The following is a 22474-nucleotide window of genomic DNA, read 5'->3' as shown; positions in this document are numbered from 1 at the left end:
ACAGACTACAGAGGAACAAGGTAGATGTAAGAATGTTCGTGTTGACAGTACAATATTCCTGCATCAGTTTGATAGGACGGTCACATTCCTGAGACAGGATTGGCTTACTTTTCCATCCTGTTGAGGGAGCCAGTTTTTTTCATTTTGGGGTTTCTTTTATGGTCCGTAACCTAAAATTACTGACCACTCCTACTACTGCTTCCTGGCTAATTAAATTCAAGAGATAATGTGGTGCAGCTGCTGGGGCTGAAGGACAAACAGGAACCAGTGATCGAGCTGAACACAACCCGATTCGTCCCTTGTGGATTATACCCTTATCACCAAGGTAAGTGTATAATCTATTTTTTACATTAAAATATTTTTCTGCACTGCAGACAGTATTAAACAAAATGTGTCCTGCAGAATGTGCAGGGTTTCCGACTGGATGTTTGACTATAAACCCTCATGAGTAATAACCAAAATGTGCAAATAGTGGTGGAAAGGATTTCATTGGTTGAATAGTTTGTAACTGGGGATATCCAGATGAACAGAGGATTGACATTGATAAATAAAATGTGTGCTAACCCTTTCTCGTATATGCTTCTAATTAACACAGTTCATCAGCAACTAATAATCTCACCTCTTTCTTTGTATAATTTGATCAGTATGTTTCTCAGACCTGCTGTGTTATTCACCCATTCTATTATTCCGCACTCATCATTCAGTGGGATAACAGCATAGGTCCGTATATGAAGCTCTCTCCTTCGCGACTCTGCGTCCTTCCTCAAGCACTGTACAAACACAATTTAACACAGCAAAATTCATATACAAATGTGGAATTTGAAGCTGTTAATTTAATACAAATTTAAATTACAGAAGCACACGTGCACAATGCGGAGACAGCCATTTTAATGACTGAATATGCCTGCAAAACCTATGTCATGTTAATAACACATGACGTGTCATAAGGATGCCACGGGTTCCTCGTGATCTTAAAGGCTGTATTCACCATAATTCTCTCTTCGGCTCACTAGATGCAAATTACGTAAGATGCAAGGGACACTTACCTTGTTTATCAGGGAATTAAACTCCATGAGCCTGCAGTCTTTCCTGAGATCATCTTTAGGTTTACACATCATAATGTAAGATTTTCCATCTGTTCCCTTCAGTGTAATCTTTTTGGGTTTCTGGAGAGAGGGTAGGATCTCCACCTGTAATTCATAAAAAGTATTATGGTAACAGCTACTGAAGCAATATCGTGAGAGCAGTTACGAAAAATAACAGGTTATAAAACACATGAACCTACAACAACTGTCAAAGGAGACAGGCCTGAGAATGAAGGTAAAAGCTTCTCTTAAAGTGAGCATAGCTAAGAGGAAACAAAGGCAGCATTTGGTTTGGACACAGCACAGAGCTAGCTTTGTATGGGTACACAACGGATCTCCTTTGTTGTGCAGATATAGTGTCAAGATATTTAATTCCCTAAATTGTCAGAGATACTATTGTAGGTTAGTAAAGCATATTTGCACTGATTGTATGATAAATGCACATATGCACTAATTCTGCAATTTCAAAGCATGCTGCTACCTAAATATAGGGCATGACATGATGTTCTAGTGCACATCATATAGCACTTACAGTACAGGTAGAGATGAAACACACACATGGATAGGAGCAGACACACACAGAAGATGTCTGCATTTAACCATCTGCCTACTGCTGTTATTGCATTGCTTATCTCACCCAAAATCTGTTTCCCAGTTTACTGCCACAATGGATGGAATGTTTTGCCCTGCCGATCACACAACAATGGTCTCTCTCATGGCCAAGGCACTCATGAGGACTCCCTGATGACTAACGTATGCCACCACCGTGGCATTGTCTGACTGGATCTTTATGACACTTTCTTGCAAGAAAGCGAGTGCTGTGACAAGGGTGTTGAAAACTGTTCTACGACACTTATCAGGAGCTTTGACGACTCTGGAGTGCAAAGACAGTGGAAACGGCACTGAAGAGGGAGAGCCCCCCCATCTCTGAATGCTGGTGACCGTAATCATAAGTGTCCTTTCACAAATGGTGGAGGGTGCCCGCTGTTAAGTTTGTCTTCCTTCAACCACCAGAAGAACAACTGGAGCATTCATGGAGACAGTGTGATGAACTGGATGGTCACATAATGTTGAGAATTGTTCCATACCAAATAAAGTTCAATCTGGAACTCTCGAGTGAAACCGTGCAAAGCTGACAGGGTCTTCACGAGTCCCTGGAAATAAGAGGAGTTTTTACTGAGACAAGAACACACTCTGCTGGCTGGTGTGGAACAACAGTCTTCGTGAAACAATGCACGGGGAAGAAGTCATGATGGAATTCTTGTAAGTGATAATGTAACCATAAGGTCTGGGCCTTCTCTCGAACATGTGCTTGCAGCTAGGCCAGCGTGTCTGCACTGACCAGCAGATTGTCCAGGTAAGGAATGGCATTCACCCATTGGGACTTAAGAGGACAACCATCATTGCCATTATCTTGTAGACACTCTTGGTGCTGTCGAGGGGCTGAATGATAGAGTCTGAAACTAAAAAATGAGGGACGGTACAACAAATCTGAGGATACACTAGTGTCCCTCCCAGATTTGAACATGAAAGTATGCGTTCTTGATGTCCATGGACACCATAAACATGCTCTGCCCCATGCTGTTAACAACAGATCTCAAGAATCCATCTTGAACCTATACACCTAAAGCTGCATAGTCAGGAACTTCCGGTTAAAAATAGGTCAGTTTCTGAACCAAGAACAGATCTGATGTAAAACCCTATTCCCCTTCTGCTCTCCTGGGACTGGAACAATTACTCCTGATGAGATCAAAGACTGAAAGGCTTCCTGAAGAGCAAAATATTTTGTTTTGTCTCCAGGAAGGCTAGTTGTGAAAAATCTAGCTATAGACTTCTGAAGACTTTCGATATATCTCTGAAAAACGATTTCTGTGGCGTATGTGGTGGAATCAAACCACCAGTCCCTGAAGAGAAGCAGACGATCACCCACCATAGAAGATCCCGGGTGGGTAACCTGGAAGTCATGCAGACCGTTTGTCTGAAGGTTTGAGAGCTGGACGCTTAGCTGTCATAGCCTGTTTTCTTCTCAGTTGACCACCAAGAGCAACAGGTGTTTGTCCTCTGGAGGGCTGAATGCTTGCTTTCCCCGAGGGGTGAAAGGAGTAAAACCCAGGTCTCTTAGGTCCAGGGACATGAACAGAAGGAACGCTTCCCTCTTGTGGACAAGGAAAATAGTCTTATGAAGTTCAGGTCTGAATAAGACATCTCCAGAAAATGGCAGGGACTACAGAGTTTTGTTGGACTCTACATCTGCTTCCCAGACCATAATTCAGAAAGCATTGCGTGTAGAGACTGAGGCTGAAAATGTAGCCCTAATAAGCCCCACATAAATGACAGCACCCAAAGATATTTTGAGACCTCATGGATATGCACCACCATAGTTAGCAAATCAATCAGGGTCTGAGAAATCTCAATCCCTCCACCAATTGATCCAACCACTTCTTGTCTGCCTAACTGACCCAAGCTGAAGCCAAGATGGATCTAAGAGAAGCCCTTGCCGTAGTGTGAACTGACTAAAGGGAGGCTTCAAACTCCCTATCCATGCTATCCCTTAAGAAAGCAAAATTCAGAATTCTAATGGTTACAGTCAGACAGGAGTGCAGTGTATCTACCCAAAACAGAGACTCACATGTTGCTGTATACTCACTGAGGGGAGAATAAAAGGAACAAAAACCTGCATGATACCTGAAACTTATGATGAGGTTTGGTCCATGGTTAGTATAACAGGTCTCCCAACTGAGGAGAAGAAAACAGTTTGATGATTCTTCCTTTTTAACAGAAAATTTTTGGGGTCCTCTGACTTCTCGCTGTCCTGAAAATTTAGTGTCTGCAATAGCTTACTCCCTGTTTCTTCATCCACGCATGAGGAAAACAAAGGGTCAGAGTCCCCAGTCATTTCATATTCCTCCTGGGAAGTAAAGTGAGTTTGATCCCTCTCAGGACTGAAGGAACTCCGGAATCTGCTGCTTCTGTGCTGTAGAAGTGGTGACAGTTTCCATTGTCCTTTCCAAGGAAAATTAAAGCTTCACCAAGCATTGAGCCCAAGAAGCAGTTGTTGCAGGGAAGGGGCCCAAAAATCCATGGTGGACAGCCCCAGTGGAGTAAGTTGAACATTTGATGCCCAAGTTCCTGTACTGCACCTGCTACACCCAGTGTTTCCAATGTCCCCCATGAATGAAAGACAACTTTCAAGGAAATGTTTAACTTAAACTGTACAACTGTAAGCTGTGGCTTGGTACAGAGAAAGGTGGTAAATCTGACATCTTTTACTTTGGACCTGAAGCAGAACATATATGTACTGTTAAAAAATAAAATAAAAGGAGGACTGACGAAGGGGAATAAAGAAAATATAATAGTTTAGACATAATTAATATATTTTATGTATTATCACAAACACAGTTAGTATAGGATTTGTTGAATTATAAAATACCTTTCATTGTTCCTAACAATTTCACACAAATAATTAAGCAGTAGATAAATATGGCCTATAATTCATAGGATACTTACAACATCATCAAAGCCAGCAATATATGCCCAGTGCCCAGGAAATGGATCATGGTCCGCGTGGTCACGGTTTCCCGCAGTTGATGGCAGTGTAGGAATCATTACAGACTGTAACGGTATGAGGATCTCACTGAATGTTGGTTCTTCCACCAGTTTCTTAAGCAGTCTAAAGTGAACACTCATACTTAAAGTGCCAGTGTTTGCATCCACCTAGGAAATACAGTAACAATACACTATTACACTATCATATAATCTGTCTTTATTAACATTACTAATAAAGTTGTCATTACTCAAAATGACAACGAGAGAACAAGGGAGGACAGCGAGAGAGAAATTACAATAGAATGAAAGATTACAGTAAAGAACAAGAGATTATGATAGAGACAGAAAGATTACGATAGAGAGAACTATCGAGCGGATGAGAGAGAGAACTATAGAGCGAATGATAGAGTGAGAGAAAAAACACGAGAGGGAAAGAATAAGCATGAGAAAGGGAAAGAACTAGAAACAAAGAAGAAAAAACAGGGACAGAAGGAGGGAGAGAAAAGAGGATTTATATACTTACGTTAAATCCGTTTCTCTGATTCCGTCTGGGGGACACTGCTTACCATGGGGTGTGAAGGGGAGCATGGGAGTTGGCACCTAGCTAGTTAATTTCTAGCACTGCTGACAGACCACCTCCCCTCTATAACTCCCCCCCTGCCTCTTCCTCCTCAGTTAATTTAAAAAGCCCCAAGGAACAGGGTCAATCAAACAAGAGCACACAGAGGAAAAGCAGAAGGGAGGGATCGCAGTGTCCCCCAGACGGAATCAGAGAAACGGATTTAACGTAAGTATATAAATTTTTTCTCTTTCATCCGGTCTGGGGGACACTGCTTACCATGGGGACATTCTAAAGCAGCCCCCTAAGGGTGGGACTGCTCTGAAAACCCCGCTCGTAGAGCACTACGAGCGAAATCTGCATCTGCGGATGCGAATACATTAAATTGATAGAATTTGGTAAATGTGTGGACAGAAGGCCAGGTGTCTGCCCTGCAAAGCTGGTCAGCAGAAGCCCCATTTCTCGCTGCCCACGACGCCCCTACCGATCTGGTGGAATGGGCCATAAGTCTCTCCAGCACAGGCCGGTTAAGCCTGCCTGATAGTTGCCGTAATCCATCTTGCAATGGACTGTTTAGATGCTGGCCAGCTGTTTTGTTAGAATCATATAGGACAAACAGAGAATCGGTTCGTCTAATCTGAGATGTTCTTCTGACATAAATACGGAGAGCCCTGACCACATCTAACTTTTTCATAGACTGCCGATCATAGTGAGAAGAAGATGAAAAAACCGGAACTACAATTTCCTGGTTCAAATGGAAGGAGGACACCACTTTTGGAACAAAAGAGGGGAGTGTCCTCAAAACCACTCTGTCCTCATGAAAAACCAAATATGGTTCCCGGCAAGACAGAGCTCCCAATTCCGATACCCTACATGCCGATGCAATTGCCAAAAGAAAAACAACCTTCCAGGTCAAACACCTAAAATCTGCCTCAGGTAAAGGTTCAGAGGGAGGCCCTTTAAGCATGTCCAGTACCAGGTTAAGATCCCATTGTGCTGTAGGTGGAACATAGGGAGGTTGAATATGTAAGACTCCCTGAAGAAAAGTCTTGATATCTGGTAAATCCGCTAATTTCCGATGAAAAAAGACTGACAGTGCCGATACCTGAGCCTTTAGGGAACCTAAACGAAGACCTGCTTCCAGCCCATGCTGAAGAAAAGCCAATAAGCGAGGGAGACGGAAGGAAGACGCGTGATATGACCTATTTTCACACCATCTAACATCGGCTCTCCAAATCCGCAGATAGATGCGAGCCGAAACTGGTTTTCGAGCTTGCATCATAGTGTTAACTACACTGGGGGAAAAACCCCTAGCCCTCCAGAGGCTGGTTTCAACAGCCATGCCGTTAAACTGAGCTGAGGTAAATTCTGGTGACGGAACGGACCTTGAAGAAGGAGGTCTTCCCATGACGGAAGACGAAATCCTTATCCTATCGCCATAGAGATTATGTCTGCGTACCACACACGGCGTGGCCATGAGGGAGCTATTCGCATTATCAGAAGACCCCCCCTTGCCTTACTCGTCTGAGCATGCAAGGAAGCGTGGGAATCGGAGGAAACAGGTATCCCAACCTGAGCTCCCATGACCTTGTCATTACGTCCACCGCCACCGCTCAGGGATCTCTTGCCCTTGCGCAAAACCTGTGAACCTTCTTGTTGTGTCTGGAGGCCCTGAGATCTATATCCGGCATCATTTTATTTCGACTTAGGTAGTCGGCCTCCCAATTCCTTATTCTTGGAATAAATACTGCCGAAATTGCCGGAACATACTGTTCTGTCCAACAAAAAATCTGAGCTGCAATTTTCATTGCGGCTGCACTCCTGGTTCCTCCCTGCCTGTTGACATATGCCACAGCCGTGGCATTGTCGGACTGAATTCTGACAGGGTGGCCCTAAAGGAGAGACTGGGCCCCCCGAAGGGCTAAAAGAATTGCCTACAACTGTAACACATTTATTGGTAAGGCTGATTCCTGAACCGACCCAAGGTCCCTGGATCCGGAGGTGCAAGATTACCGCCCCCCAACCTCTCTGGTAATGGGAGGACCCCACTGTTAATCTTAGCCTGCAGATGACTCTTTGTAAAAGAAGAGAGGCGACACAAACTTGTATTGCCTGACTTCTTGATCGCTCTTGGGGTAGTGGTGTTACAAAAAAACAATGTGGTACCAGACCCAGCAGGTCTATCATGTACCCCCTTGCTATAATACCCCGAATCCAAGTGCCTTGGGATGATGCTGCCCACTGTTCCTGAACAGAGACAGACGTCTCCTCCCGCGGCGCCACCTCTGGCAGAGTAGAGTGGTCGTCAGGACGCAGGCTTCTCCTGTGTCCTAGAGGCCTGGCGCCTAGCCGCAAACGAGGATCTACCCCTGACAGAGGAGCCTCGAGCATTTGGTTGTCTACCTCTAAATGACTGTCCTCTAGGCCAGGAGTTCCCTCTAAAGGGCTGACGAAAGGAGCTGACCCGAGGAGTCCTGCCCCTACCTGAGAATACCGGCAAAGAAGTGCTTTTGCCCCCTGTTGCCTGGGAAATCATAGTATCCAATTCCGGCCCGAACAAACCTGCTGCTGAAAAAGGAATGGATTCAACGGACTTCTTTGATTCCGAATCTCCTTCCCAGGATTTCAGACATAACGTTCTTCTTGCTGAAATGGATGCAGCCTGAATAGAGGAGGACACAGACGCTGAGTTCTGAGCCGCCTCATAAAGGTACTTCAATGCCTCTTTCAGATAAAAAGCCAGGGGAAGTAAATCCGAGTCCTGTAAAGCCTCTGCCAGTTGGTCTGCCCATGTTTCCATGGATCTAGCGACCCCAAGCTGAAGCAAATGTGGGCATAAGGAAGAACCCGCAGCTACAAATATAGATTTTAGCTGGGATTCCACCCTGCGATCATTGACATCCTGCAGAGTTGCTGAACCTGGGACTGGTAGTAAAGTGTGTCTAGCCAAACGGGCTACTGGAATATCTACCTTAGGAATACTCTCCCAGCGGGCCACATCTTCCTCCTGTAATGGATACAGGGAAGGGAACTTTCTGGGAACAGAGAACCTTTTATCAGGCTGTTTCCCAGGCTCCCTCTGCAATATCTCTGAGTTCTACAGAAGGGGGAAAACAAATAGCCTTCCTTTTGGCCTTCTTAAAGAGACTTCTGTCTCTAGGAGTAGGATCCTCCGGTTTTGGGAGGTCCAACGCCTCTCTTAGCGCTAAAACCAAATCATTAATAAAATGGCTTTTAGGGTCTTCTTCCTGTTCCAAAGGTTGCCCCTGGTCAGGATCAGAATATACTTCCCCCTCCTCCCCTGAATCCCCCTCCGGGTCTGAAAGGACCATAAAGGTATTAGTGGATCTAGGCCTCTTCATTTTAGCAGACGGGATGTTTGGGGATTCAAGTAACTGGTTTAGTTTATCCAAACCCTTTATAAATGCTGCGGACTATGCCGGTTCTGTGGGAACAGGGGCCTGGTCTGTAAGCAATGAGGAAGGTCCTGGCATAGACTCTTCAAAAGAACCTGTGGCAGCAGGGAGGTCCAAAGGCGTACTAGCACTATTAGCCACCGCGGCTGCCACAGTAGACATCAGCTGATTGAACTGTGACACCATCTGTGCTAAAGAGGAAACCGACTGTGTCAGGGAGGCCACCCAGGCCGGTTCCTCCGTCAGTGGGGCTGTAACAAGCTGGGATTGCGTAGGGGGACCCCCTGCATCGCAGACAGAACATAGAGCCAACGGGTCCTTCTGCTCACTAGGTAATTTTGCATTACATTTTGAAAATGTGAAATACTTTACTTTAGGGCCCTTTCCTTTATCTGTCATTTTACAAAGGAAGGCACACCAAACACACACACTTAAATTTAGCTGTTAGAGAGCGAGAGACAGCAGAGAAAATAATATGAAAAAGAAAAAAGAAACAAGTAATCGGACATAAAAGTTATACTTGTAAATTGTTAAAACGAAATAAAATAACTTGGCAAGTGGGAGACCTATAATATAACTCCCACTAGCCCACTTTGCAGTCAGCAATACAATAATCTATGTTTAAATAAATCAGATACTTAGCCAGAGGCCAAACAGGGGAGAAGTCCAACAGCAGTGCCTGGTGCCTGCTCCCTCTGCTCTGCGTCCTTTCCCAGGCTTCTATTTGGCGCCAAAAGGCCGGGCTGGTTCAATTTTCCCTGGAGAGCAGGGGAGCTCTATATCTTAGCTCCCCCCCCCCCCCCCCCTGATAATGCTGTCTCTCTGTAGTGCTTCTCCTGCCCCACTAGCGGGGAGGAGAAAGAAAACAAATAATATATGGCAGAGTAGTGGAGACCTCAATTGAGGTCTCCGCAGCGGATTGTCACCCCGATGCCCCCTCCTATGTATGAGGGGGGATCTTGGTATGGCCCCTTTCCGTTTCCTCTCCTCCGCGGATTTAAAAATGGGCGCCGGCATTTTTTTCATTCCGATAACCGGCACTCCATGCCCAATGGCAGCGCCGGTTATCGGTGAGGCCCCAAGAGTGACAGCGGTCCGGAGAGACCGCTAGTCACTCTGTATTCAAGCACCTTAATTTGCTTTGCCAGTGAGAGCCTCTGGCTCTCAGCTGACAGAGCAGTGCCTGCGCTGCTATTCTGGGAGTGTCCTCTCTATAACAGAACACACTCCCAGGTCTGCCCAAGATATTCTCCTAAAAAAAAAAAAAATTTTTTTAGCAGCAACTAAAACAGTGCCTAACTCCAAGGGCACCTAGAAAAAACTGGGGAGGAAGAGGCGGGGGGGGAGTTATAGAGGGGAGGGGTCTGTCAGCAGTGCTAGAAATTAACTAGCTAGGTGCCAACTCCCATGCTCCCCTTCACACCCCATGGTAAGCAGTGTCCCCCAGACTGGATGAAAGAGAAAAGGCAGACACAACAATAATGGATAAACCCCGTAATTATTTTAGGGCCTACCAATGACAACTTGCTTTCCGATTATAGTCCTGACTGTGCTTGGTGCAATATTTAGCCAGTAGCAACTGTGGCAGTGTAGCACAATGTTACAGACCACACACACACATAAATAGGTTGCTGGCCTCAATAGTATGTTGAACTCTTGACCTACTGGATAATCTCCTTAATAAAACTGGAGGCAGGGAGGAGTTCTCCCTTAGGGTTTGAATAGCATGTAGTTGGAAAAAAAAAAAAAAAAAAAGAGAATATGTCTTAAGTGACAGATCTTCTTTAAAAGACACAAAAAAAGTGAATATGGCACAAATATATTTTTTTATTGCCTATATTAATTGCCTTGGGATGAGTTTCATAACTACTAAGATGAAACTGAAATTCCAGGAAATTTGTATTCGTAATGTATAATAAAATCATTGATGTTGAATGTAAGATACCACTTTTGAACTGTGTACAATGTTTAGGGGCTACTTTGGACTTACCTTTAATAACCTGTTTCTACATGACTCTTGCCCTACCGAAAGCTACTTTCTAGTTTACCTACAGCTCATCTTGCTCTACTGCTCTCTCTAGTGTCAGAAACTAGGTTGATCCTTCCTGCCACAAAGCAAGAGCTGCCTTACACCGGCAGCACACTGCAGCAGACAATTGCTGTTAGCCCAGATGATGATTATGTTGTAAGAAACAAAAACTTTTAACAGCTATATACTTACTGGCTTGTTACACAGCTCCAGAAGCTTGTCAGTAAGTCGTGTGGCATCTCCAATGAATTTCCCAAGAGATGACTTCAGGTGAATAGCCTTATCAATTATCTCTTTGCACCTGTTTACACGCATTGGATAGGAGGACTGTGGAAACAATGTGATGTTACCAGATAAGACTGCATTGTACAAGATCATGGTCACACAATTAGAATGTGATTAGTCTATGTTAATTGTCTGCCAATGTAAAGCATCCCACATATACAGAAGACAATATGGTAGACAAAAGTGTTTGAATCTGCATTAGTGTTATGGCAAAGTGCTGTCATTCATCATAGTGGCTGGTTACCTGCATCTCCACCCCACACGTATGGTGACTTTTTTAATCAAAGCATTTCAAACCTCAATGCAGACTTTGTGTTATGAGTAGTTTATAATACATACAAAAATCTTTTTATTCCAACATTGTATACAACTATTTTACAAGTTAAAGAGGAATATATATTTATCACATGAATTCTAAACAACTTTTAGAGAAAATAGAATAGAATAGTATGAATCATATTTCCTGTGGATTTTAACTTCAACAACTCATCAGCAGCCATTCATTTACAGTACTGCCAGATTCCGAAAATGGATAAATACCTTCGATACAGCAGTCATCATCCACATTGCCTGCTGTGGATAAGCCACAAAGACCTTTGCCACAATTTCCATCAATACTGCAAACACTTCATCATGAGAGTGACAGATTCTGGAGATCAGCTGTGAGAAGGCTGTTAGGAACTGATAAGGAGCCAGATGATTCTTATGGTCAGTAATAACCTTGTTAATTTTAATCAAGTCATTTTTCATTTGCAGACGATCCGCACGTCCAGCTGAAAAGGACAATATTAAAAGTGATAAAATGACACAAATGCAGATTACAATATTCTGTGGACTAAATATATATAAAAAAAAAGTGTTACATAAAACTCATACCTTTTTCCCACTCATAAACTTTAGCTCCAAAGTCAAGCCATAGCGACAGCATCCGTGGCATTGACTGGTAGATGAACTGGTTTCCATACTGCAAAGACCTGATAATAACAAAAATAAAAAAAAGTTTCCTTCAGAATAGAATTCAGAATAGTAAAATATAATATGCAACACAAAAATATAAAACAAAATATATATAGTCGCACACTGTTCTTGCTTTGCTTAGGTAAGAGAGGGGTAAAATGACAAAAACTATGTTTCACAGAGGTGCCAAGTTCTTCCAGTCCAGCTTTTGCTTCACAATTCCGCAAGGTGTAAGCAAATTTGCATTCTACAGAATTTATAGTTTATGAATAGATCTGGGACAACAACAGTAAATTGATTGTGGTGCATTTGGGGTAGTGCTGGGAACATTTAAGGCCAACTTCCATCAGTGAAACATGTAACATTTTGTTCATATCTACTTATAAGAAAGGACAAACAAATATTTCCACTGAGCAACTGTTGGTTGAAAAATGTACTGCTAATATCACCAACACCACTACATTTTATGAGGAAATAAACCTGCTACTCTCTAGACCAGGCCTGTCCAACCTGCGGCCCTCCAGGTGTTGTGAAACTACAAGTCCCAGCATGCCCTTCCAGCTATCAACTGGTTGTCTACTGGCAAAGCATGCTGGGGCTTGTAGTTTCACAACACCTGGAGGGCCGCAGGTTGGACAGACCTGCTCTAGACTCTGGTTTCTTATGTGCAGTAGTAAGTCTGCACGTCGGATAAAAAATAAAGCTGATTTGCGGATATAAGCTGGGCCCTGGCAGTAAAACGATTAAGGAATCCTGGCCTAAATAATTAGATTGATCATTATGATCAGAACATGTGCAATGGCATTATATAAGGAATTCACCTCCCAAAATGATGTACAATGTATCGTATCAGGTCACCCTGCTTCTCCATCTTGTTGTCAGTCACCATAGGCATCAGCTTGTCGTAATACTTGGCAAGGTAAAAGTGCCCATCTTCCCATTCAGGCAACAGACTGGTTACATCCTGTATAATTTACAGGTAATGAAATACAATATGAATCATTTATAACTTATCAACTAACAGTATCACTTTGACAGCAAGCTTGCAGTACATTTGTCAATAGTATACAAATGATAAAACGTCCCGATTTAATAAGTGTTCAGTTCATTGCTAGCAATGCCCGTCACCAGCATGGACCTCTTAATTTTGAACTCACTTTATATTTTTTCATAACGGCATTGCTTTCAAAGTTGGCGGTCTCCTCCATGAAACGCCCCACTAGTAGCATGGCTCTGCCATGGATGAGCTGCTGCTCCGGGTGAGCACTATCATCTGGCAGAAACAACTCTGCTCCCTTCTGAAGGACGATAAGCGCCTGGTGCACATCACCCTGTCAGACAAGTGATTAAAGAGCAGGAATTCACTACTCTGATCTTGAAAAAAAGGCAACGCATGACTGCAGAGATAATGGGCACATGGAATATATAATTTTACATTTGTGGAGACATTGTATGTTTATTAAACAAGAAATGCACAGAAGGAAAACTTATCACTAAATTCAAATTAGAAAAAACAAAACAAAAACAATAACGCATGACATCTTTACATGAGGTATAAATAATCCTGCATGTCCACACCTTTATGAGTAATAAAGACTGAGTGCAGTTACTACAGTATCAGTTGTAAGTAACAGATGACAATAATAAATCATTATACCAGCATTTATTGATTAGTCACTATTATAGCGGAACATACATACAATAGAAATGCTAAATTAGATGAAGAATAATGTGAGATATTTTTATGTCATTACTAGGAAGGTGAAAATTCCCCACCCCATGAAAAGCATGTGTTTGAACAAATACTAGCTTGCGGATACCTGCCCGTCATGGAGATAACATGCTGAATCTTTGCTTACCTTAGACCAGAGCCATTTGGCACGTTCAACATTAAGCTCAGACAGCCTGGATTCTCCTGCATTGAGGAGAGCATTATATGCAGTCTGATGGTGACCTGCTTTGCGGGCAACTCGGGCACTTTGCAGCCAGCACTCACCAATCATATCAGTGTGATTAGGCCTGAATAATAGGACATTTTAACAGGTAAGATTTTTTTTTTTATAAATTCTAGAATTAACAGCTGGCATTTCTATTTTTTCTGACAGCTTACTTTAGGCTTAAGCATAGTTTACAGTTTATTAGTTTTATTTTTAATAAAACAATCATTCTAATGTCCCTTTACCAGACACCTGCACTACGGTCATATATAGATAAAAAAAAAAAAAAAAGAGATTATTTCTGACAATTAGATAAATTCTTTCAAAGAGTATGGAACAACATACCTCTTACCGATGGTCAATAATGCCCGGCGTAGAGCCAGAATGGGCTCCCTTGCTCTGTAGGAGTTCTGTGTCATTTCCAGACGCGCTGGGCAGTTAAGAGAGTCTGTGGTAGAGTCACCAACAGGATTCTGGAGCAACATCTTCACACTGTGCTCAAGTTCGCACAACATGTGCAGCCTAGGGAGTTCAGGAATAAGTAAAAACATCATAATATTAATAATTTAGCGTGGCTATTAGACATCTGATTAAATATACAAATAGTCATCTGGCATCTTAAAATAAATATTTAAAAGTGGTGAGAATACAGATTTACAAGTACATTTACAGTTAACAACAAAATGTATGACCTCCACACACATGATTCTCATACCATATGTGGGAGCTTCCAAATTTTGGTATAAAACCATGCAGGTATTAAAATGTCATATTAAAAGGTATGCTAAATATCAACCACATACTAGCTATAATCGAAATGGAGATATATATATATATATATAAAAAATACAAAATAATTTTTGCACTCACGTTAAATCAATCTCTCCGATTTTTTTTTTTGGGGGGGGGGGGGGGGGGGGGACGGGACGGGACGGGACGGGACGGACACTGATACCATAGAGTATAGAGGCTGGTCGAGTATCTGGCTACTTAGCACTTAAGCTGCAACGTTTCAGAAGCTTCTCCCCTCTATAAACTTGCTCTAACGGATCATCAGTTAATAACTACCAAAGTAGAATAAGTACAATAACTTGGCTCACAGAAAGCATATACATTGCAAAAATCAACAGAACAAGGGCAACATAAAGGGTGGGATCAAAGTGTGCCTAAAAGGTATTCAGAGAAATTGATTTAGCTCAAGTACAAAAAGTAAGAGAAATCCTCTTTTCTCTATCTTCCTATTTGGGGGACACTTCTACAATAGGGACGTTCCCAAGATGCCATTATGAGAGGTTGCATTCAGACAAAGCTGTACGCAAAACTTTCCATCCAAAGCTTCTTTTTATTGAAATGGTAAAAGTTTGTGAAGGTATGGACTGAAGACCAGGTAGATGTCTGACACAGCTGCTTTTGACAATTTGCTAGAATTTTGACACTATCTTGGGCTGAAAAGATGGTTTGGCAGGACAGGCTTGTCATCATAGAATATAAGAAATAGTGATCTGGCAGACAGAGCAGCCAATTCCTAAACAATTCTCACAGAGGAGATAGCCAGAAGACATACTGGCTTTCATGTAAGGTCCTTAAGCTGGACTCCAACGGCTAAAACGGTGGAAGAGTGAAGCTTTGAGAGGACTAAATTGAGGTCCCAAGGTGTTGTCAGAATGGAAGGTGGATGTAATAAGGAGGACTCCCTGTAAGAATGTGTGAACATCCGCAGTAAGGGTCAATTTCTTCTGAAATATGATTTTGGGAAGACCAGTAAGGAGGGAATTACAATAGTCGATGTGGGAGATGATGAGTGCATGAATTAAAGTTTTTGCAGTGTCTTGTGTGAGATATGCAGCACGATGTAAATACAGACTTCTTGTAGGGAACAAAGGATAGTTGAGAGTCAAGGTTTACACCTAGGCAGCGAGCTTGAGGGGTGGGATTTATGGTCATGTTGTCAACAGAAATAGAAATGTCAAGCAGTAAGCTTCTATTGTTGGGTGGGAATATTATTAATTCTGTTTTCGAAAGATTGAGTTTGAGTTGGCGAGAGGACATCCAAGATGAAATGGCAGAAAAACAGTCAGTAACGTGGGACAACACAGATTGTGAGTGATCAGGAAAGGATAGATACATTTGTGTATCATCTGCATAGAGATGATACTGAAATCCAAAGGAACGTATTAGTTTTCCAAGAGAAGTGGTGTAGAAAGAGAACAGCAGAGGACCTAGGACTGAGCCTTGTGGTACTCCAACTCATAAAGAAAGTGGAGCGGAGCTGGATCCAGAGAAATTAACACTGAAAGAGCGATTAGCTAGGTAGGATAAGAACCAGGTCTTTAAGACCTAGGGACTGTAGCGTCTGCATGAGGAGAGACTGGTCAACAGTGTCAAATGCAGCAGAGAGATCCAGGAGAATCAGAAGAGAGTAATCACCTTTAGTGTTAGCTGTGATCAGAACATTGACAACCTTGGTCAGCGCAGTTTCTGAGGAGTGTAGATGTAAGCAAATAAACCAGAGAGTCTATGTGTACCTTACGATGTACTCGTATCCACGTTGGTAGGACCCTCTCTCAAAGCTTGCAGCTGACAAAGGTACAATCTGCTCTGCGCGAACCACTTTGAGTGCGTCATAGAACACATCTCGGGCACTCTTCTTAGCTGAGAGCAGCAATTGTCCCAGTCTAATGCTCCAGGTGGTAGATTTTCTGTCTGTTAACAAAAGAATAATGCAATTTCAAATGTAAATCTACAGAAAAGTAATAGAACAGAAGTGCTTTAACCGAACATGAAAAACAAAAACTCATTATTATCGTTTGTTAGGTGCCACAAAGTTTCCATAGCGCCGTACACCGTACAATCAGTAGACTATACAGGGTGAAACAGTACAGAACAGTAAACACAAAGTACCAATACTTCAGAAACTCCAGGCAGCCAAATGCAGTAAAGACAGTGCAGAAGAACAAGAGGGAAAGAGGGCCCTGCTCATACGAGCTTACATCCTAAGGGAGGGTAAACAAAATCAGGCACAAAGGGGAGCCAGAGAAGCAAGGGGGAGAGAGGAGAGAAGGGAGAACGAGTGGAGGACATGAGGGGTTAAGTGGATGGTTGGTAGGCTTTAAGGAACAGGTGAGTTTTAATTGCCTGGATAAAGATTTTCTGTAATCGAAACGCGTCGGCGGACGTAGGTGGGTGACGTCACAAGCACCAACGGGGTATTCCCTGGGCCTCTCTCTGTTCGGACAGTGTGGAGTGCGGAAGTATTACCCGGGATATTTTCGGCAAAAGATTGTTATATGCAATACCACGCTTGTTTGTTTCATCTTCAGGGTAAGAGTCTATCTATTCCCTCTTGCTGCGGTGACCATCATTTTTAAACAAGGTTGTTTATGTCGGTGTATTGGGAATAAACTGCCATGTTGGTTTTACACTATGGAGTTTCTTTTTTTCCTTGTATGGTAATCTAAACGGAGAGGAATCTTATAGAAGAAACCAAGGTCCCTTTGTGGAAACCATATGTTATTCTACAGGCATGATACTTATTGTCTTCTAGTGAGTTTATACCTCTAAGGGGTTAAGAAGATTGCTCCATCACGTGGTGCTCTGGTATCATCATAAAACACACGGGAATTTAAGGGACATTACTATTGAATGTTTTAGGTTATACAGGCTATGCTATGTCTGTTTTCTCTACCTTTTATATACCTTCATGATGTATGCATATGAAATGGATTAAATCGAAGGAGAGGAAGCTTCTGTTTCATCGAGAATACCTGATTTCTAGTGGATAAGATCTAAAAGCAGGACATTTATTTGGACAATACTTTGGAGTGAACTAAGAGCTATTACCATTAGCGCCTTCTTCCCTTTATTCTGTTTGGTTATATTTATGTGTATGTACTCATAGGGGTTTGTGTACTTAAAGGTGAAGGGCTGCTCTTTGGTTTAACCGCGCAGATTTTCTCCTATCATTGTTGTATTTGAGTTTTAATTGCCAGTTTGAAGGAGCACAGATTAGGAGAAAGACGGATGGAGTGAGGGAGGTCATTCCAGTGAAGGGGGGCGGCACGGGAGAAGTCTTGGATTCTGGTGTGGGAAGAGGTGATTAGAGTGGAGGAGAGGCGATGGTTATTGGCCGAGCGTAAAGAGCGGGCAGGAGTGTGAATGGTGAGGAGGTTAGAGATATAGGGGGCAGTAGACTAGGAGAGAGCTTTGTAAGTGATGGTAAGGAATTTGAAAAGGATTATGTAGGGGAAGGGGAGCAGTGTAAGGCAAGGCAGAGAGGAGAGGCAGAGGAGGAGCGGTGTGAAAATAAGATGAGTCTTGCAGCCGCATTGAGTACAGAGCAGAGGGAGGCGAGATGGGAGAGGGGGAGGCAAGTAAGGAGGAGGTTGTAGTAGTCTAGGCGGGAGATGATGAGTGCGTGGATGATTGTTTTTGTGGCATCTTGAGAGAGGAAGGGCCGGATGCGGGCAATGTTGCGCAGTTGGAAGGCTTGGGCAAGGGATTGAATGTGGGGGGCAAAAGAGAGAGAGAGGAGTCGAGGGTGACAGCCAGGCAGCGGAGTTGGGTGACAGAGGAGATGGTTGTGTTGTTAACAATGATAGAGAGGTCATGGTGGGAGGGGAGTCTAGAAGGGAAGAAAGACAATGAGTTCAGTTTTAGATATGTTAATTTTGAGGAGATGGCAGAGAGGCAGTCAAATACACGAGAAAGGAGGGTGGAAGAGAAATCAGGAGATCAGGTGTAGAGATGAATGTCGTCAGCATAGAGGTGATACGGAAGACCGAAGGAGCAGATGAGATCACCAAGGGAGGAAATATAGAGCGAAAAGAGTAGGTGGCCGAGAACAGAGCCCTGAGGGACTCCTACAGGGAGACTGGAGGGGGTGGAGGAAGAACCAGACGTGGAGACAGAGAAGGAGCGGTTGGCGAGGTATGAGGTGAAACCAGGTGTGGACAGAACCAGAGAGGCCGAGAGAGAGAAAAGTTTGCAGTAGGAGGGGGTGGTCCACAGTGTCAAAGGCCGCAGAGAGGTTGATGATTACGAGAAGGGAGAAGTGACCCCTGGATTTGGCAGAAAGGAGATCATGAGTAACTTTCTCCAGGGCAGTTTCGGAGGAGTGGAGGGGGTGGTAACCGGATTGGAGAGGGTCAAGCAGGGAATTCTCCGAGAGGTGTCTGGTGAGGCGGCTGCAGACAATCCGCTCAAGTAATTTGGAGGCATAGGGGAGAAGTGAGATAGGGCGATAATTGGAGAGAGAGGTGGGGTCGAGATTAGGTTTTTTGAGAATAGGAGAGATAAGAGTGTGTTTAAATGAGGAGGAGACTACATCAGAGGAGAGTGGTAGGTTGAAAATGTGTGCTAGGTAAGAGCAGGCAGTGGGAGAAAGAGTGAAGGAGATGAGAGGGAATGGGATCAAGAGGACAGGTGGAGAGGAAAGAATAAGGGAGCGAACTTCTTCACCCGATATAGGGCAGAAGGAGCACCAGAGTTGTCGCTCAAGTAATTTGGAGGCATAGGGGAGAAGTGAGATAGGGCGATAATTGGAGAGAGAGGTGGGGTCGAGATTAGGTTTTTTGAGAATAGGAGAGATAAGAGTGTGTTTAAATGAGGAGGAGACTACATCAGAGGAGAGTGGTAGGTTGAAAATGTGTGCTAGGTAAGAGCAGGCAGTGGGAGAAAGAGTGAAGGAGATGAGAGGGAATGGGATCAAGAGGACAGGTGGAGAGGAAAGAATAAGGGAGCGAACTTCTTCACCCGATATAGGGCAGAAGGAGCACCAGAGTTGTTTTTTGGAGGGAGGTGAAGCGATAAGGGTGGCGGACCATTGCTACCATATCATTAATATAGGGCAGCACAGTGGCTAAGTGGTTAGCACTTCTGCCTTACAGCGCTGGGATCATGAGTACAATTCCCTACCATGGCCTTATCTGTGAGGAGTTTGTATGTTCTCCCCAAGTTTGTGTGGGTTTCCTCCGGGTGCTCCGGTTTCCTCCCACACTCCAAAAACATACTGGTAGGTTAATTGGCTGCTAACAAATTGACCCTAGTCTGTGTGTCTGGCTGTCTGTCTGTGTCTGCCCATGTGTGTGGGTCTGTCTGTGTGTGTGTGTTAGGGAATTTAGATTGTAAGCTGCAATGGGGCAGGGACTGATGTGAGCGAGTTCTCTGTACAGCGCTGCGGAATTAGTGGCACTATATAAATAAATAATAATAATATCCTTATTCTTAACATTCCCATCATTCAATTATTTTCTTACTACTTCACATATGATGAAGTCAAAATAAACTGGTTAACATGGCTAAGAAGCACGGAAGGAATCTATAATAATCAATGTATTCATTTAACATTTCATGAGGGCATGTACAGGTTTCAAAAAGTCATCTTAAATATCATTAAAATAACCTCAATTTGATAAACACATAAACAGAAAAAACAAAACCATAAAACAAATCTGATGCCAAGTAACCATGGGGTTATTTTCCGCATTTTACATGGTACTTGGCAAACGTTACTCTTACACAGGTTGTAGGCAAAGATTTCCTTCTGAGCAAGAAATGGCAAATTGCCATCCAGAATGATCTATAATCTCGCTTGAATGCAATTTCTGGCTCATGCATCCAGGAAATAAATGTTGCTGCACAAATTTTCCAGAAATGTTTTGTGTACTCTATGGGGGGTATTCAATAAACACGCTCTAAAAAAATAACTCGGTGACAAGTCATTTTAATGTTGTTTTTCATCATCATTTTCGAGCAGGTTAACTCTACCCGCAATTCAATTCCATTCTTAACGCTACATTTTTTTTCAAGAAACAGTCCTCTCGTGCTCCAGTAGAAGGTCTATTGAAAGTATAGGGTATGCGAGAGGCAGCCGCGTTAAAAGCTATTCAATTGTTTTTTTAACGTGGCGGGTAAAAAACAGGCAAATATGTTGTTTTATCTCGCACCTCCTTGGGTTGTGTTAAAAATAAAAAACCTCTGAAAAGTAGTTGAAATCATGTAAAAATGTGCAAAAAAGTTAAACTTATGTTTATCACTAATGACTAACTTGTGTAAGCTGAAATAAAAATAAAAACAAACAAAAAAAAATTCACTAATTATTTTATTTATGTATGTTTTTGGTACAAATATGAATGTAGCAATGTGTTTTTACATGGTATAGATGATTGTATGGAAAAAAATAGTTCAATTTAAAAATATGCTAAATAAAGTAATGTAATGTAGATATTATCAATGTGTAATGCAATTTAATGTATGGAAATGTATGCAAAACTTTTTTTTTGTCTTATACATGACCGCGTTAAAACTCCACTTCACTCCCCAAAAGTCTCGCAAAACACAATTTTTAAAGCGCGGGGGTAGCGTTACCTCTTTTGCAATTGAATTGTGCAGTGCTAACTCCAAACGGTCGCTATTGCCGGCAAAAACCCGCGTGGAACTTCTTTTTTTTTTTTTAATGCCGTGGGGACCAAAAAATCTCGCTGACAATTGAATATGCCCCTATGTGTAAACAGAACATAAAATTGCTCACCAATCCTCTACAAGGCACAGCATATATTACAACATGTAGACTAAATATTTATATTTACTTACACTCATTTGTTGCAAGGTAAGGTAAGGAAAATAATGTTCTCAGACACAGACATTACTAACAAATTTACCTAACACAACAATTATTTGTCAGGACTTCACCACTTCCAGAATATTCTGGAATAAACTGAGGTCTAGAAACAATTTAGTTTACACAAAATAAATAATATGTCAAGCAATTTTCTAATCTGCTACAGCTGAGTAAACAATAAGAAAAGACGTGAGGTTTACCATGAAAACAAGCTTATTGTTAAACTGAAATGTTACACTGCTAGTAGGCCACTCATATAATAACATAATCATACATTATACACCACATGATATTATCAATACCTGCAGATAGGTATTCGTCCACCAAGTCCCACTGTGAGAGCTTCCAAGCCGCCTCTACTCTATAAGTGTTCAATTCAGCTGTCCACTCAGGCCTAGAAATGCAGTAGGATGAACAAGACTTAAGAGAACAACACAAATACATCGTGTAGCCCTGGTACAATGCAGATATTAACCCCAAATCTTAGCTTCCAACACCAGTCACCAGACTTTTAACGCTTGGTTTCAAAGCTGCATTATCAAACATACATATAATGTTATTAATGTCCCTCACTTCCTGAAATACAAAGGAAATGGTTGTGGGAAGGCCAGCTTGAGTAAAAGTAGGGTTACCTTTTTCGATAAGGAGAAATTAGCAGACTCTGATCCTTACACCAATATAAAAATATTATATATAATAATTGCTGCATAGACTGAACTCACTGAAATTAGGCGAAAGAGATCCACATCTCTGTAGGCCACACAACTGAAGCTGGTTCATTTATAAAACATTATAGACCACGCATTACAAATTATTTTCTTCTTTTGAGTGATGCTTTTTCCCTTATAAAACAGGACAGATAAGAGTAATTTATCTTCTAGGATTGTTTTCCCTCCACAAGATACTTTTTTCACTTTTTATTCTTTAATAAAACAAATTCTACACTTGTAAATCTACCCCATCCATTGCTCTGTCATCGTATGAAAAAGATATGCTATTATAACATATACCTGCCTTGGATTTCCAGGCAAATACAAATCAA

At 42.4% G+C, this 22474-nt stretch overlaps 1 protein-coding gene across 1 annotated transcript in view; it reads right to left on the bottom strand.

Moving 5' to 3' along the window:
• ATR (ATR checkpoint kinase) overlaps positions 1 to 22474 on the bottom strand; it is an 87856-nt gene that overhangs the window by 6964 nt on the left and 58418 nt on the right. Inside the window, exons 31-42 of the mRNA XM_075201936.1 lie at positions 21735 to 21826; positions 16340 to 16517; positions 14160 to 14336; positions 13737 to 13896; positions 13035 to 13208; positions 12699 to 12841; positions 11797 to 11894; positions 11461 to 11693; positions 10828 to 10962; positions 4593 to 4799; positions 1047 to 1190; positions 620 to 770 (exon numbers count right to left, since the gene is read on the bottom strand). Coding sequence (XP_075058037.1) covers positions 620 to 770; positions 1047 to 1190; positions 4593 to 4799; positions 10828 to 10962; positions 11461 to 11693; positions 11797 to 11894; positions 12699 to 12841; positions 13035 to 13208; positions 13737 to 13896; positions 14160 to 14336; positions 16340 to 16517; positions 21735 to 21826 — 1892 coding nt within the window. The remainder of the gene's footprint in view (positions 1 to 619; positions 771 to 1046; positions 1191 to 4592; positions 4800 to 10827; positions 10963 to 11460; positions 11694 to 11796; positions 11895 to 12698; positions 12842 to 13034; positions 13209 to 13736; positions 13897 to 14159; positions 14337 to 16339; positions 16518 to 21734; positions 21827 to 22474) is intronic.

This window comes from Mixophyes fleayi, chromosome 3 (assembly GCF_038048845.1).
Source record: "Mixophyes fleayi isolate aMixFle1 chromosome 3, aMixFle1.hap1, whole genome shotgun sequence".
NCBI classification, from domain to species: Eukaryota; Metazoa; Chordata; class Amphibia; order Anura; family Limnodynastidae; genus Mixophyes; species Mixophyes fleayi.
Note: the sequence above shows the minus strand (reverse complement) of the source record. Positions and strands in the feature narration are given on the sequence as shown.